This window comes from Loxodonta africana, chromosome 4 (assembly GCF_030014295.1).
Source record: "Loxodonta africana isolate mLoxAfr1 chromosome 4, mLoxAfr1.hap2, whole genome shotgun sequence".
Classification (NCBI taxonomy): Eukaryota; Metazoa; Chordata; class Mammalia; order Proboscidea; family Elephantidae; genus Loxodonta; species Loxodonta africana.
In genome coordinates this window covers 103,669,854-103,686,339 of record NC_087345.1, presented here as the reverse complement: position 1 = coordinate 103,686,339, position 16,486 = coordinate 103,669,854, and the positions used below count along the sequence as shown (strand labels likewise).

Below are 16,486 nucleotides of genomic sequence, written 5' to 3'. Positions count from 1 at the left end.
CAGTCATCCTGGCTTTGGAAACCCATTATTAAAGCAGAAATACAAAAGCAGCATGGTCCCTCTCCTTTCAGTTCCTCATTCATCACGTAATAACAGCATTTCCAAAACTTTGCAAGGAATAATCTAACTTGCCCATTCTAGCTGGCTGACAGACATCTGGCTCCTAAATACGGTGTGGGAACAGACGATGTCTCCAAGGAAACCTGAGTTTGATAATTGAAAACATTCTTTTGTTTGCTCAAGCAGCCCTAATAATGACAGGAGAATGATGTATGTAATGTCATTAATATGAGAAAACACAAATGATGAGTTCCTAAAAGAGCCTGGGCTCTTGTGACTAAAGGAGACATAAAGAGTCCTCTAGGCCAGTCCTTCTACTTCTATTTAATTTAACCCGTCAAGAACACAATTACCTACTTCAACATAATAGATTTCCAAGGTCAACTTGGCACAATGGCAATTGAGACAGGGCTAAAAGGAGAAAATACTACTTGCTATATCTGTCTCAACACTATATTACTCAGCACTTTGCCATACGTTCAGACATTTTAGAGAAAGATATTAAAATATTTGCAATTACTAAGCTCTGAAAGGGATAGTCAGCTACCGTTTTTTCACTGTCTACCAAAATTATTCATAAAACTGCTGAAACCAGCTAGAGACAGAGTATATACAATATCACTGAGTATATGTTTCAGGTCAATGTTCTACACACTATTTAATGAAATCGTTTTATTATATATTTGGTGTCATATGTCAACAGAACAACAATTACAGTATTTTAAAATGCTTAAATAGCTGTGTACAAACTTCTAGATTGACTTAAGGTTGTTTTAAGAAAAATTCTGAATATAATGCTGTTGCTTTTTTTATTCAAGAGGACAACCTAATTCTAAAAACTCAGCTTAAGTATAAAAAACTCAAAGTTAAAAATCGTAATTACCAAACAATAGCAAAGTGTGAACAATATTTTATGCTTTTCTATATTTTCAACATCTAGCACAAGCCAAGGAGCTCTGGAAGCACAGTGGTGAAGTACTTGGCTGCTAACCCAAAGGTCGGCAGTTTGGACCCACCAGCTGCTCCTGAGGAGAAAGATGTGGCAATCTGCTCCCTTAAAGATTACCCTACGGGGCATTACTCAGTCCTAAAAGGTCACTATGAGTTGCAGTTGACTCGACAGCACACAACAACAACAGCACAAAGCCCCGGTATATAAGAAATGTGTAGTGAATGTTATGCGTGAATAAAAGTATAATAAATAAGCTAAAACAATAAGGGTCTGTCTTTTAATTGATTCATTTATATAATAATCTGACAACCTGGGATTTAGATTTTAGAAGCTGGCATTGGGGAGAGCATGTTCATTACTTCTTCAACTCTGGTGATGAGAGCAACCAGATTGGTTTTTTTGTTGATGTGTTTTTTTTGAGGGGGGGGCATAGGATTGTTATAAGGATCAATGATTTAATAAATTTAAAGCTCTCCTGACCAGTATTATACTTTAAAAATAACAACTATTCTATCAAAAATTATCTAACATTAGGAGATTACTTAAGTAAATCACAACTAAAGATGTTACTATAAGGAGCCATGGAAAATCATTTTAGAAGAATATTTAATAACATTGAAAAATGCTCATAATATATTATTTTATTTCAAAGAACACATAGCAAAGCAGTACTTGCATTCTGATGTCAATTTTGTTAAAATATGCATTAAAAAATATTGACAAGATATACACTAACATGTTAACATTAGTTCTCAGAATGGTGAGCATATGAGTGATTTTAATTTTACTTTCTTAAATTTTCAAAATTTTCTACAAAACTTTTAAACTCAAAAAAGTACAAAGATTAATTAAATTATGACTGTTATTATATCAAAGTAATGTGGTATGTAAATTTATTAAAAGGTAACTATTATTTTACAATTAGAGCAATAAGACAAATATAAATACTCCCAAGTGGTGATATACCAGTGTTAAGTTTGAGGGGTTATGAATAAATGGCTTCCTGTGACAAGTTTCAGTGGAAATATGAATTGCATCAGGATTTAAAACATAAAGACAGAATGTGAAAACTTGAATGTAAATAGTAATAACACTTTAGAACTTTACCATACTTTTCAATTTAAGAACTTTTACATCCTGTTGGTTTATTCGAGGCCCACAATAACTCTGTAAGACTAGCAGAGATTAGGTAACACCTTATTTTTACAGATGAACAAACTGAAGTTCAGAGATGTTAGGTAACCTAAGCCCAAGGTCACACACCTTATTAATAAACAGAAGCTTAAATTTCAAATAAGGCAATCCAATTTCAAATCAAGGCTCCTTTATGCTTACCACATATATAATTTACTTTTAAATTATAAATTACAGTTCTAGGATTCTAGAAAACCATATCCCAGGATGGGACATACCTAATTAAAGAGGCATCAAAGAAAAGTTGGGAAAGTGAAACAAGTTATTAACCCATTCCAGGAAAGACGCGATCACAGATTGAACTCAGAACATATGAGTCACCTCTAATTTGTAAACATCTTAAAGAATGGTGTTGACTCAAGACTTCGAAAAGGAAAATACTAGATGCTGCTTCCAGTAGAAGGAGTGGAAGTGATCCAGGCAGTTTTCCAGGAACTATGACACTAGGTACGTCATTTGTCCAACAGTATGATCAAGTCTAGGTACAGCCTTAGAATAACAGGGTGGAGAGAGGGAATGGAGCACAAGAACTAGAGCACAGAGTCAGCCTTAGCAATTGGCCAGTGCTGAAAACAAAAGAGGTAAAGAGAAGCAGGCTAGGAGCAGGAAGACAATCTCTAGAAATGAGAAGACAAAGATAACAGTTGTGTTTCAGGGATGGTAAACATGGGGTTACAAGGTGAGGAAAGATTGGTCAGAGAACAAATCTTTGGCAGTAGGCAGAGAGGAGTGCTGTCAAGAGAGGACAGAAACTGCAAGTCCAAACTGGCTCTTGAGCAGAATCAGGACTCAATGCCCCAAAGATAGCCAAAAAAGTAATGCTTGGGAAATAAGCCTAGGAAGGGTTCTAAGCAATCCACTAGAAGCAGCAATTACACCAGACCAAACTGGGAGTGTGTGTGTATATACGTACATAAATATAGAGAGAGAGAGAGAGTTATTTGAGTAACTTCATTTAGCACCACACCAGGATTTCTTATTTGTTTTCACTTTTTGAAACATTCATGGGGTCCAGTTTGCCTTGTGGAGCCAGAAACAGTAGAGACAGACCTTGTTTCAATTTGAGAATCTATAGAATTGCCAGAGGAGGTGAGAGGGAAAGGGAATACAAATACCAGATGGGGAAGTTTTGGGGTAGCTGTGAAAGGTGGCTTCTTCCCCTACTTGGTTATTCTCTGCAAAATGGGTAGCAGAAGTGAGGTCTGAGCTACTCAGAAGTTTCCCACAGAGCTAATTGAAGTTTTACTTCAAGAGAAAATAGCTTAGCCACGAGGGCAAACCATAGAACCTGAAAACATTATAGAAAAAATGATTAGTGTCCACGATCCTCCTTCCCATCTCTATTTGCCCTGGCTGGGCTCAGTGCTCTCCTCCACGTTTCCACAGTAGGCATGGACATTCATTTTACTAAATTCTACCATTTCACATACCACATTTGATTATTTATGTATATCTCCCCACGTAGACTGTGAACTCCTTGTTCATGTCATGTTTGCCCTCAGCCCACGGAATGGTGCTTGGCACACAGTCGGCATTTGTGGTATGTTACATGAAATGTGAGTGAATGAATGTGCCAGATGTACTGTATGTAGCTGAATGTATGTACCAGAGAGAGGCAGGGAAACTGATAGAGATGAAGCGATCTACACATAAAAAGTAACTGAAGAAGTAGCAGGGAAAACTGGAAGTGATTTGTGGATGTTGATCTTTTCCCAAATAGTGGGGGGAGAGGCACGGGGGGTGAGGCACCAAAGACAACTTCGCCACCATCAATTATGTCTGTCCTATATGTCAAGTTGGGTAAGTTCCCAATGAGGGGCATAACAATACGAGTAGGAGGATGATATGGGAAGATAATAGGGGAAGGGAGTGGAGTTTTTATGTGACATCATGGGAAAAGCAAGTACATATTCCCTTGAAGTTAATCTGAGTAAAGGGCTGAAATATCATTCTAAACATTTGTTGAACGATAAGCCCAACAAATTGCAATATTACTACATTGCAAAGCCCCAAAACAAGCACGTGGATTATGCATAACAAAACATGAACTATACCTGAGATCTTCAATTTCTTTGATATAATTGTGAATCATATTGCTAATCTCCTCATTCCCCTCTCCTGCAATATAAAATTAAGAATTTCCTTTAAATTAAGACTTCAAAAAAATAGAACAGGAGGGAAAAAAAAACACAACTATGGCAACAAATGAACAGTATAATGCTTCATAACACAATTCTCACAGGAAACTCCCTACCTTCATTACATGAACAGACAGTAATGTAACGTGATAAAGTGAAGGGCATACACACACCTTCTGTGTTTGTTTGCCAACCTCACCCTCCGCCCCCCTAGAGGTATTAAGTATGCTATGCTAATTTTTTTCATAGCAACATGTAAAAAAAATTGGCACAGCAGCATTTATGAAAATACCTTGTGGGGGGAGGGTACCGTTGGCAAACAAACATAGACCTGCATGTTGTTTGAATAAAAATACATTATTTTATTTATATGATAATTTATTATTAAAATCATTAAGCATTTAATGTAAAATCACAGATCGTACTACATTTTGACATTTCTACCTCAAATATTCTAGGTGATTAACAAACACAAAGCATGTTCCACGCCCTTCAGAAGTCAATCCTTCGGTCATCCCATCCTACACACATACCTGCTCTTGCCAGAACTTGGTTGGCCTGATCACTAACAAGCTGTGTGATTCTAGCCCTCAAAGCATCAACCGTCTCTTGCATGGCTTTGATTCTTACGCGCAGATTATTATTTTCAGTTTGTAGCATAGCATTTTCATGAAACATGTCATTGATGCTTTCCACACCCTCCTCATCAATTATTCTTTTACCCTAGAAAAGGAAAATACTTCCCTGTTGGTTGAGGACCTTTAAACACACACATTTTATGTAAGGATACAGCAAAAATTTATTCTTTTACCCTAGAAAAGGAAAATACTTCCCTGTTGGTTGAGGAGCTTTAAACACACACATTTTATGTAAGGATACAGCAGCACTGTTCAATTCTACAGCCAAGAATGCTTTTATTTTCACAGCCCCAAGACAAAAGAGACTCTTTCCCTTCCACTATAAACCTCCATGGTACATTTGTCACTAAATAAACTGATCGAGTAGGAAGCCTTTTAAAACAAGAGGTTGGTTAGGTTAGTAGACCAAATATTCTTAAAAGCTTCCCACAAGGAAGACTGGAGATCCCTACCTCCAAAAAAAAAAAAAAGGAGGCCACTATTACCACAGTCAAGAAATTCCAGAGAGACATATATGCAAGTCATCACAAAAAGGCATCATCATGTTCACAGTATGCCAGTGTTACGTGTATCACAAAATACAATGTCAAGCCCATTATCTTACTGTCTTATACTCCATGAGCTCCATCTGAAGTCGCGTGATCTCACTACGGAGTGCGGTGATTTGCTGACTAGCTCTGTCCTGATTGACCATCACCTTGTTCTTGATATTTCTAGCTCGGTTGGCATATTTCAAGGTGTTTAAAGTTTCCATAAAATCTCTGTCCGATGGACTGACACATGCTATCATGATTGTTTGGCTGAAAGTCACAAAGTATAATTAGGTTTATAGATTAAAAACAAATAGAACACTAAAATTAATCATTTTTAAATTCCTGACATTTGAATAGTATCTTTTCTTCAAGACACCAAAAGATTGCTGCTACTAAATTAAAAATAAAAGCAGATTTATAAACCCATGCTTGAGGACTTAATGAAAAAGATATTGTTTACTTATGTAAAACTGGGGAAAAGGAATTTATATTATCCCTCTTTAACCCATAATGTGTTAAAAAAAAAAAGTACCAGCACATACATTTATTTACTGCCGTGTTACAAAAAATTTTTGAAGTAGTGTACACGGTATAATTCTAAAATCTAACCTATACACAATATGATAAGTTAAAAATCAAAAATAATTTCTTTCATTATTTACTTATTATTTCAGGATGAAATTTTTTTTCCCTTTTCTTTAATCACTTGTATCCTAACTTTTGATGTCAGCAAGGGATTTTACACAAAATCCAATTGTACCTGAACAAGAAGGGTAGTATATCCTTGTTTTATAATATAACATTATTTATGATTAACTAATTAGAGTTTCTGGGCAGGTTACACAGGAAAAATGGGAAACATTAATTTACGGTCATGATAAATTGCTTTACAAACCAAAGAATAAAATAGTGGGAAGCTTAGTATGTTCCATATATTATGTTTATGAGACAGACATGGAGATTGCAATGCGAATTGACAAGGTAACTCAAGACGGTGTAAGAACTGCAATTAAGGAGCTAATTTGCCCACACCGACAGGAAACCCAATGTTAATCAATACTAAATCTATAGTCTCCTAACTAGTCTTCTGCTTCAACTCTTAACTTTCCCCCAATAATCTCAACACAGCACCTGCAATGTCTGTTTTAAAAAATGGCCCAATTCACCCATTTTTCTCATTTCACCTACTTTTGCTCATCTTTACTCACCCTTATTCCTACTATAGGAGCCCTGGTGGCACAACGGTTAAGTGCTCAGCTGCTAACCAAAAGGCCGGCAGTTTGAATCTACCAGCTACTCCACAGGAGAAAGATGTGGCAGTCTGCTTCTGTAAAGATTTACACCCTCGGGAATCCTGTGGAGCAGTTCTACTCTGTACTATAGGGTCACTATGAGTTGGAATTGACTCCACGGTAATGGTTTGATTTTTTTATTGTTTTATTCCTACTATTACTCAAGATTCAACTCAAGTATCATCTAATCCAAGAATCCAAACCACAGTTTGACTGTATCCTTTCTCTGTGCTTCCTCACACCCTTTGCACGTATCTTTTCTATTCATTGTATTATTATTATATACTGAACTTTTCTTGACTGCAGCTCTTAGACTCCGAACTCCTAAAGAACAGGGATCAACAAGTCGTATTCATCAGTGTACTTCTAAGCATATAACGTGATATTTGGAACATATTAGGTCATTAGTAACTGTTCTTGGCATGTATCATGTGTATATATTTGTTATGTATACATATTGGGGGTCAGAAAGTTAAGATAATTCATGTCTCTCTAGCTCTCTGTTTTGGTGAAGAAGACAAGACAAACAAGAGTGAGGATTACAGATGCTGAATAGAGCAGGTGTGGTACCCAGACCAGTGCCAATCTATGAACTATTTGTTATCAGTCCACAAGAAGAAAAGTAAAGAAATTAGGAGTAAGCACTTAAGAAACTTTTATAGCATTTCAACTTGCTATAATCAATGGACTCATCACATTGAGTAGGGTATGGGCCAGTTCAAGTGTTCTCAGACTCACATGGTGAATCACAAACACCACAATCAGAGTATAACATGTACAATGTTAACCTGTCACAAATTAAGGGGAAAAAAACTCACCCTTCACAGTTATTTTGGAAAGCACTAGGATCAAGTGCTTAAGCAGAATGGCGAAAGTCAAGAATGAGAGGAGCTGGCCAAAATTAACTACATAGGGAAAGGTCACATACTAAACAAAGCCCAAAAGATATAAATTTTCAAGTACAGTTGTATTTATAAAAAAATTCAAAGAAAACATTAGAGCTGTTTATTTTATAAAGTTAATGTAGAAACCTCAATTCTGTTTTAAAGAAAACTATACCATTAAAATATTTTATTATATTATATTTTATATTGGAAACTCTGGTGGCATTAGTGGTTAAGAGCTACAGTTGCTAACCAAAATGTCAGCAGTTTGAATCCACCAGGCACTCCCTGGAAACCCTATGAGGCAGTTCTACTCTGTCCTATGGGGTCACTATGAGTTGGTATCGACTTGACAGCAACGGGTTTGGTGTTTTGGTTTTATATTTTATATACTATATATATAATATATTATTGTATTACACTACATTACATTATATTACTATACACCTGGAAGGGAATATATTACAATATGAGCAGTAGTTACTTCTAGATAATAGAAATACAACTGATATTTACTCATGCTTTAGATTTTTTTGTATTTCGATAATTTTTGCTGTGTGTTAAAATGGTATATTAAACATTATAAACATATGAAAGCTTGATTTAAAAGAAGTCACTAAATTATACATATAAATACATGTAGCTTGTTTCCAAAAATATGTCAACTAGTTTTTTGTTTAATTTGTATAAACATCACAAAATGAAGATAGTTTGCTCTCCATGGCTTAGATGAGGTACAATGATTTTTAACTACGAGTTCAATCCTGAAATTCTACGCAAGAATTGAGGCTCACTAAGGATGGAATTGGAGGGGTCACCTCCTATGAGGGGTTACCACCCTTGAAAAAATTGGGTAGGGAACATCCGAAACTATTTAGCTGTAGCCTATCTAAAACTGAAGAGAATTTAAGACCCTCAGTGAAAATATCTTACACAGACTGATGATAGAGCAAGCAAACTTTCAAAAGTATTGAAATCTGTAAGGGAGGGATCTTAATCATCTCTGGTTTGTTTTTTGGTTACAAAATGAATAATAAGAAATGGCTACAACATAGGAAACTTGAAATTTGTTACATTTGGCTTAAAAAACACAAGTTTGTTCTATTCCAATAAGACTCAGGTTGATATTGAAGATCAGACTGAAAAAAGAGAACAAAAGTTAAGAAATATGAAATTGATGGAAGCAAAATTGCATCCGTATATAGGATATGCTGGAAGAGAGATGAGTTAAACAAAGCCAATATGACATAAAGGAAACATAAAATGTATGTTATTTAACATTTACATTATAAAATGATGTTATAAAACAAAACTTCATAAAACAGATTTCAAACCTAAATAGATTTAACATTATTCAAAATTCTTTGAATAGCTTTCAAAAAGAAAGCTTGCAGTTTAATTACCAGATCATTGTACTACATCTAATGACCTTTTCAGTAAACACGATTTGTTCCTCTGTTAAAAACACTGTAAAATAAATCTGCAATACTTCGTAACTTGTTGAATTGTGCTATGCTTGAATTTAAAAGCCAAAAATGTTTCCACTCATAAAGCCAACATGTTGACATTTACAGAGCAGAATGCATTACCAAAAGGATGTGTTTGGCTGATAAAATATCAGAATGCTGCAAAATACACAAAATTTGGCAAATGATATTGACAAAGTTAATAACCAGAAAACACCCTATTTCATTCAGTTGACATTAAGAAAAAGTTTTTCCACATATAAAAAAAGTTTGCATTGTTAGTAGATTTCATAGAAAAGTATCAATAAGTTATTTAAATTACTTTGTGTGTACTTAGAGGACAATCTTTTTTTTTTTTCCCAACAAAATTTTATTAGGTGTCTACTATGTGCCAATCAATTAAAGCAGGAAACGTGGTATAGTAGAAACAGTATGTGTTATAGACTTCATTTTCAAGCTAAGTGACTTTGAATAAATTATTGAACCTTCTGAATCTTAACCTCCTTATCTATAAAATAGGAATAATAACACCTACCTCAAGAGATATTATAGGGATTAAGTGAAATAAGAACATACAAAATGACGCATAAATCTTTTAATGTTTAGTAATTATTAGTTCCTTGTTCTATTATTTGCTTTATAATAAAATGAATTCTTATAAATCACCTTACAAACTTACTCATAAAATAATGGAAACTAAGGAACAGAGAGAATAATCAATTATGCATACCTGTTACCCCCGAGGGAATCCTGTAGTAGCCTTGTTAGCTTGGAATCTCTATAGGGGACATGGGTGGCCCTTTTGCTCTTGTCTCCCAATGCACTTATCACATTGCCAAGTGCTAACTAAAAGTGCGAGAGAGTGAAAATGATACAAATTTACTGATTACAACACTTTCATAGGAAAAAAGCTTATAGAAAATAATATGGAGAATGAGAGGAATTGAAAATATTTGTGTTTGATTTTGCTTTACATTTATATTTTCAGAAAATTTTATTTGGTAAAGAAAAGTATAAACTTCAAAGCTTTCTGTACTAACTACTAAAACCTGACACCACTCAAACTTTAGCACTATATATATGCACCCATAACTCACAAATACTTAAATTTCTATGCAAAGATTTTCTTTAGAAATAAAAATGTTATTAGATTAAAAACATCTAACTATCTATAGAATTACAAGGGCATCAGGCATGCTCCTGGAAAATTTCCAGTTCGTGTTGTAAATTCTTCTCAACTCAGTGAAGAAATAAAATGTTTAGCTAATTTAATGGTTTCATAAAACTTGTTTGTTGCAATATAGTTCCCTATGGGAAAACAGAATCTCCTTTAACCATGATAAATATAGTACGATTTCTCTAAAAAAGGTATCCCTAAACAAATATAGCTGTACTTAGACATACAATGAATCTACGTGCCAAGCAACCAATTTTTAAAAACTAAGTCAAATTACAGAACTCTCTAGACACTCCTGTCACCTCTACTGTTTTTCCTACTCTCACTTGTCATCCTAGCTTTCAGAAATGCAAAAAGTCAATAACCATGTCTCCATTAGAGGCAATGGATCATGCAAGGAGTGACATCAGTATCGCACTGTGTCTTGGTTTCTTTTTTCCAGAGAGACTACAGTCTTAAGTACTGGCTACACTGAAACTCTACCAGCTGTGTCTCAACATGCTTTAACATCCTAAACAGGAAAAAACAGCAATGGCTTTTGTCTTTTCCTGACAGCACAAATGTAAACACCAACATTATTTTATCTCCTAAGAAATTCAAAACAACACACAAAGTCCAGGATCCAGGTCATGCCATTTAACACAATATTCAACCATATGGTGCGAGCCCTAAAATGGGGTACTGGATAGAGTTGGGAGGTCTGTTGTTGTTAGGTGCCATCGAGTCAGTTCTGACTCATAGTGACCCTAGGTACAACAGAACAAAACACTGCCCAGTCCTGTGCCATTCTCATGATCATTGTTATGCTTGAGCCCATTGTTGCAGCCACTGTGTCAATCCATCTCATTGAGGGTCTTCCTCTTTTTCACCAATCCTGGGTCTGGATCTCTCTAATCAGCCTCTGCTGGTAATTCCCCCACAGAAGAGCCACAATCATATAGGAGCAAACATCACACAATGTCAGAAAGGAGCTATATGCTTGGAGCCCCCAGCTATAGGAAGGGAGGGAGAGAAGCAAAGCAGAAAATAGGTGCCTTGATGCTGTCACAGCATCACAGAAGTTTAGGGATGCCTTTACTCACTGGCAGCACAGTAGTAAAGCACTCGGCTGCAATCAAAAGGTCTGAAATTTGAATCTACCAGCTACTCCTTGAAAACCCTACAAAGCAGTTCTATTCTGTCCTGTAGGGTTCCTATGAGCCAGAATTGACTCAACGGCGCTGAGTTTTTTTGACTCACTATGAGTCGGAATAGACTCAATAGCAATGGTTTGGTTTTGGGTTTTTTTTTTTTTTAACTGTTGTATAGGAACAAATGTCCAATTTTATAATGAAGACAGTAAGAAGACAAGGTATACTGCATAGAAATTTGCTCAAACATTTTCTTCCATATAACAGAAGCTTTATTTTAACTCAATCGCAAGGTGTTTTCCAATCAAAATACCACTAGATGGCATAGTATTAAAGTTAATTTATAATATAATCTAAAAAGTTATAATTTTGAAACAATCATTATGAAAAAACACTTGATTATAATTCCTCAAAATAATAAAATGACTATTATAAAATGTCAGCAAAAAGATATTTTGAAAAAGTCTTATCCCATGAAATACTTAAAATAATATTAAATGTTGCTTTGGATAGTATATTTTTAAATGTGGGAAAAAATTTTACAGTATTTCTAGACATAATTTTCTGCACATATCATAAAATCAAATCCAACTAAAGTATCACAGGCAGAGAAAACCTACAATGTGAGAAGAAAAAAGCTACAGGGTGAGATCAGAGACTCAATGCTCTACTCCTAAGTTTACTGCAACTTTTATTTCTCAGCTCAGCGCATGAGGGTTTTCATTTAGGGTATTATGTAATATATAATAACTGAAACCAAAGGAGAAAAGCCTTAGTCTCACCAGTCCACAGTTGATGGAAATGCCTTCTTTTGCCCGCTCGCCTGTAGCTCCAGTACGCTTTAGTCTTTCTGATCCTGCCAGATCAACAAAATGGAACTTTGCAGTCAGGGTCTCAAATTCATTCATCTGTGACGTTTCAGAAATCATCTTATTATCAGTCACGTTTTCCTGCAATTGATGCAAATAATTGAAAATATTTTATCAGTGTGACACTAAAAATCCTTCAAACCCACTTTGCCCTCACCTCATATGTGTATATATATATATATGTAGGTACAGCTACAGAAAAATGCACGAAGCCAAATAAACACAAATGCAGAAATGTCTGCTGGCCATTAGAAACCCAGACAAGTAAAGAAACTGGACGGTCAGAACCTATCAACTGAGACTTTGCTTATGTGGATGATGGGAACTCTGTAGCACATTAGTCCTCAAAAACAAAGGTGAGTATATCCATCACCAGATGGCTACAGCATGCTTTCTGGTTGCTACAGACACAAATTCAATTTATTTCAAATTCTTACAAGGTTGGCCGCCTTTGGTGCAAAGAGAATCAGAAGACATCACATTAGGAAAAGAAATGATTAAACAAATTGATTTGGTTCAAATACACTCTCTTGGGATTCATGCGATTCTAGGGAGATGAAGTCTGAAAGTTTAAAATTAGAACTAGTAACTCACGGTATCTATTTGCGGACACATCCTGGTTTGACACAAGTGAATGGTAAAAATGGCGTGTGAACGAGAGCTCTGAACGTTCATCTGGGTACTGGCAGTAGTCCGGGACAAGGCACCCAACTTCAAACACTGCATCATCTGAAAAAGGGGAAAAAAGAAGTGCTTTACTTGAACAAGATATTTAATAAGATACAACTCAATCAGCAATCTGAGCTAATGGTTAAACCCACCATATTCAAAGTTATAAATATGTGGATTTTCATATTATTTTAGTTACAGGCACTTTTTGAGCTGAACTTCTCAGTATAATAGTGTATTAGAAAACACTAAGATGCCATTGTTTGTCACTTGCTGACATTTGCAGCTTCCCTTCCAAAATTGTTACAGTAGAACACTTTGCTACAAACTGAGCAGTAACTTGAGTTACTCAGGCTCTTCTGCTGAATTATTTTCCGGTAATTTTTCTTAACAGTCTCCATGTAGGAGCAATGATACAGTCCTACATCTGTGACAGCCAAAGGTGCAAGAGGATGGTTTCTCATCCTTCACTTTCAGCTGTCTAACCTTCTTTTTTTTTTAGCAGTGAAAGAAAAATACACATATAGTGCCTTAGATTCTTTTGACACTACCATAAACATACTGACTTTATCATAAGCCTGACATTTCTAATAAAATCCTGATATCAAAGGGTATGAAAATAAGAAGACAAGATTTTAACTCCGTGTTATGCTTAAGGTGCCCTGGTGGTGCAGTGGTTAAGCGCTCGGCTGCTAACTGAAAGGTCAGTGGTTCAAACCCACCAGTCGCTCCATAGGAGAAAGATGTGGCAGTCCATTTCCGTAAGGATTACAGCCTTGGAAACCCTATGGATCAGTTCTACCCTGTCCTATAGGGTCACTGTGAGTAGGAATCGAGTGAACGGCAACAGGTATGCTTAAGGATACAAATTTCCTGTCTTGCTCTTAAGTATACAATTAGCAAAGCTGACTAAACAAAGTTAAATAGGCTCTACTTTAACTATAACAAATGTTACCTCTGATTCTGTATTCACAGTACGTGTTGTGACACCCACAGTATAAATTCCTCCAGTTGAATCTTCATGAATTTTTATATTTGACTTTTTATTTTTTGCATCAATATCACGAGCAGTATCAAATAGGTCAAGAACCTCTTCATTATAGAGCTATGGAAAAGAAATATTAAAAGTTTAATTTTAACAGAAATTGTCTCACGCCTGTCATAGCACAAGCTGTATAATATCACCTTTCAAAAATATTAGAAAGTTTTATATTCCTTCAAAATGATGCCTATGTTCTTCAAAATAAGACATAAAAATGGCTGATGAATTAGTATTCCAAATATAAATCAACGCCAGATATATTCATAAGAGTAAGAACGCTAAATGACTTACTCATGACTGATGGGTTGAGAACTAGCTAAAATGAACTACTTACTAATCCTTTGCAAGAGATATACAGATATTTACAAATACAAGCAAACACTGAGAAATACGTGCTGGATGTAGATAAATGCTAAGCTTAAAGAAGATTCTAACCATTTTTACCACTTGTTCCCTGTTGCCCTGCAACCTTTAACGTGTCTAAAAATTAATTCTTGCATTCTTGCAAGGTCAGCAATGACACTAATATTTCTGTGGCTAATAGCGACTAACAAGATCAAGCTGCCTCCTTAGAAGGGGATGCACAGAGCTATTTTACTACCAATATGCTTTAAAGCCACAATGCCTTAACTACATTTTGGAAAGTGAAAGGGAGGATGGAAGAACATGGTTTCTTTTCTTTCTCCATCATCTGCAGAAACATTGTCTATTCTCTTCAGCTTTAATTAGATTTTGAGATTCATCAAAGCCAATAGTAAGGTAATTGATATTACTGATACTACTTTTCATCAAATTTTCTGTTGTGCTAAACTTTGCTGAGTAGAATGTTTCATCAATGACCAAAATGATTAACTTATACATCAGATGAGCTAGACCTAAACACTCCTTGCACCAAAGACTCAGAATTATAGTGCCACCTTTCATCTAAATGTAATGCTGCTCAAATTCTAGATGTCCCCTTGCTGTCATGTTCCTCCCACCAGAAAAGACAGCCCTAAATCAACCCAAACATGCTCCAACCTTCAGACATTACATCAAATCATCTGGCTATCCTTGCAGGGATACCAGCTTCTGCAGTCAGATTAGTACCCCAACCTCAATGCCTGTTATTCCTCATGTTCTCCCCTTCCTTCTAGTCTTAGCTGCTAAGCTCTTCGACACTGGGTGAGCCTCCCTAAATTACAAGAGAATTTATATAAGATAAAGAGAGATTCTGAAATAAACATCTGTTGTTTTATTCTATGCACATTGGCCAAATGTTTTTATAATCTTAAACGCCAACATCACTGCCTACAAGTAAGGAACACTTACTACCTAGTATCTAATGTTAAGTTAGTCAGACAGCATTTATTATTATGTGCCAGACACTGGACTAGAAGCCAGGAGTATATAATTATAAGGATTAATGGTCTTAAGGACAAGATTTAAAGGAACCTGATGGCACAGTTGGCTATTACCTCTAAGAACTGGGCATTCACTTTAAAGTCTGGAGGAGGAAGTCCATTATTAACTGCAGTATGTTTTTTTTCTTCAATACCCTTGAAAAGGTGTTTAACAGCTCGAGAAATAATACCCTGTTCTTCCTCAATGATGTTAACATCAAATCCTGTTCCCATTGTGTATGTTTTTCCAGCTCCAGTCTGAGTAGAAGAACAGAGAAAAATGAGTACCCAACCTTAACAACAATCTCAAGGAAACAAAAATAAAAGTACAACTGAAACGATCCTTCTCAATTTGGTACTTACTTGTCCATAAGCAAAAACTGTAGCATTATATCCTTCAAAACAACCTTCAATTAATTTTTCTATACACTGAAAGTAGATCTGCTCTTGCTGGGAGTCAATGTCAAACACATAATCAAAAGTAAAGGCCTTATCCTTCCCTAGGAAGACTTGGGGTTCGCCCGGTGTGACAGATGTACAAATATGGCATCCTTCGATCTTTTCTTTGGCAAGCTGTGGTCTTATTCTGTGAGAAATAATCAGAACAAATAAATAAACTAAGTGCCACAAACAAGCAAAAAAAAAAAAACTCAAGAACTAAGACTTAAAAATTCCTAGCCAAATCTTTTAAAAACACTAATTAATCAACTACTGCATCTTCAACTAAAAATTTTAAACAAATTGAATTATATTGAATCAATTTCAGTATGAGTTACTTAACAATCAAAAAAATCGTAAACAAGAATAAAATTTATCTTAAAATTCAATTCTTATTCAGATAAAATAATACTTTTTCTTAACTATTTTAAGAGGCAGGCACTTGGTTAAATAAATTCTGCTACCAAAATGCTGTTTGTTGTTGATGTTGTTGCTGTTTTAGCTTTCGGGGATGATAATATGCAAAAATGAAAACTTAAGGACATAATACTTATCTTGATGCCCTTGACACACTTTGCAAACTCTACGCCACTGGTTTCCAAACTTATATGATCATTTCCTT

General features: G+C 35.4%; 1 protein-coding gene across 1 annotated transcript in view; it reads right to left on the bottom strand.

Moving 5' to 3' along the window:
* KIF21A (kinesin family member 21A) overlaps positions 1 to 16,486 on the bottom strand; it is a 97,561-nt gene that overhangs the window by 68,841 nt on the left and 12,234 nt on the right. Inside the window, exons 2-10 of the mRNA XM_064285168.1 lie at positions 15,790 to 16,043; positions 15,502 to 15,684; positions 13,958 to 14,107; positions 12,928 to 13,062; positions 12,247 to 12,414; positions 9,888 to 10,003; positions 5,587 to 5,782; positions 4,878 to 5,067; positions 4,261 to 4,324 (exon numbers count right to left, since the gene is read on the bottom strand). Coding sequence (XP_064141238.1) covers positions 4,261 to 4,324; positions 4,878 to 5,067; positions 5,587 to 5,782; positions 9,888 to 10,003; positions 12,247 to 12,414; positions 12,928 to 13,062; positions 13,958 to 14,107; positions 15,502 to 15,684; positions 15,790 to 16,043 — 1,456 coding nt within the window. The remainder of the gene's footprint in view (positions 1 to 4,260; positions 4,325 to 4,877; positions 5,068 to 5,586; positions 5,783 to 9,887; positions 10,004 to 12,246; positions 12,415 to 12,927; positions 13,063 to 13,957; positions 14,108 to 15,501; positions 15,685 to 15,789; positions 16,044 to 16,486) is intronic.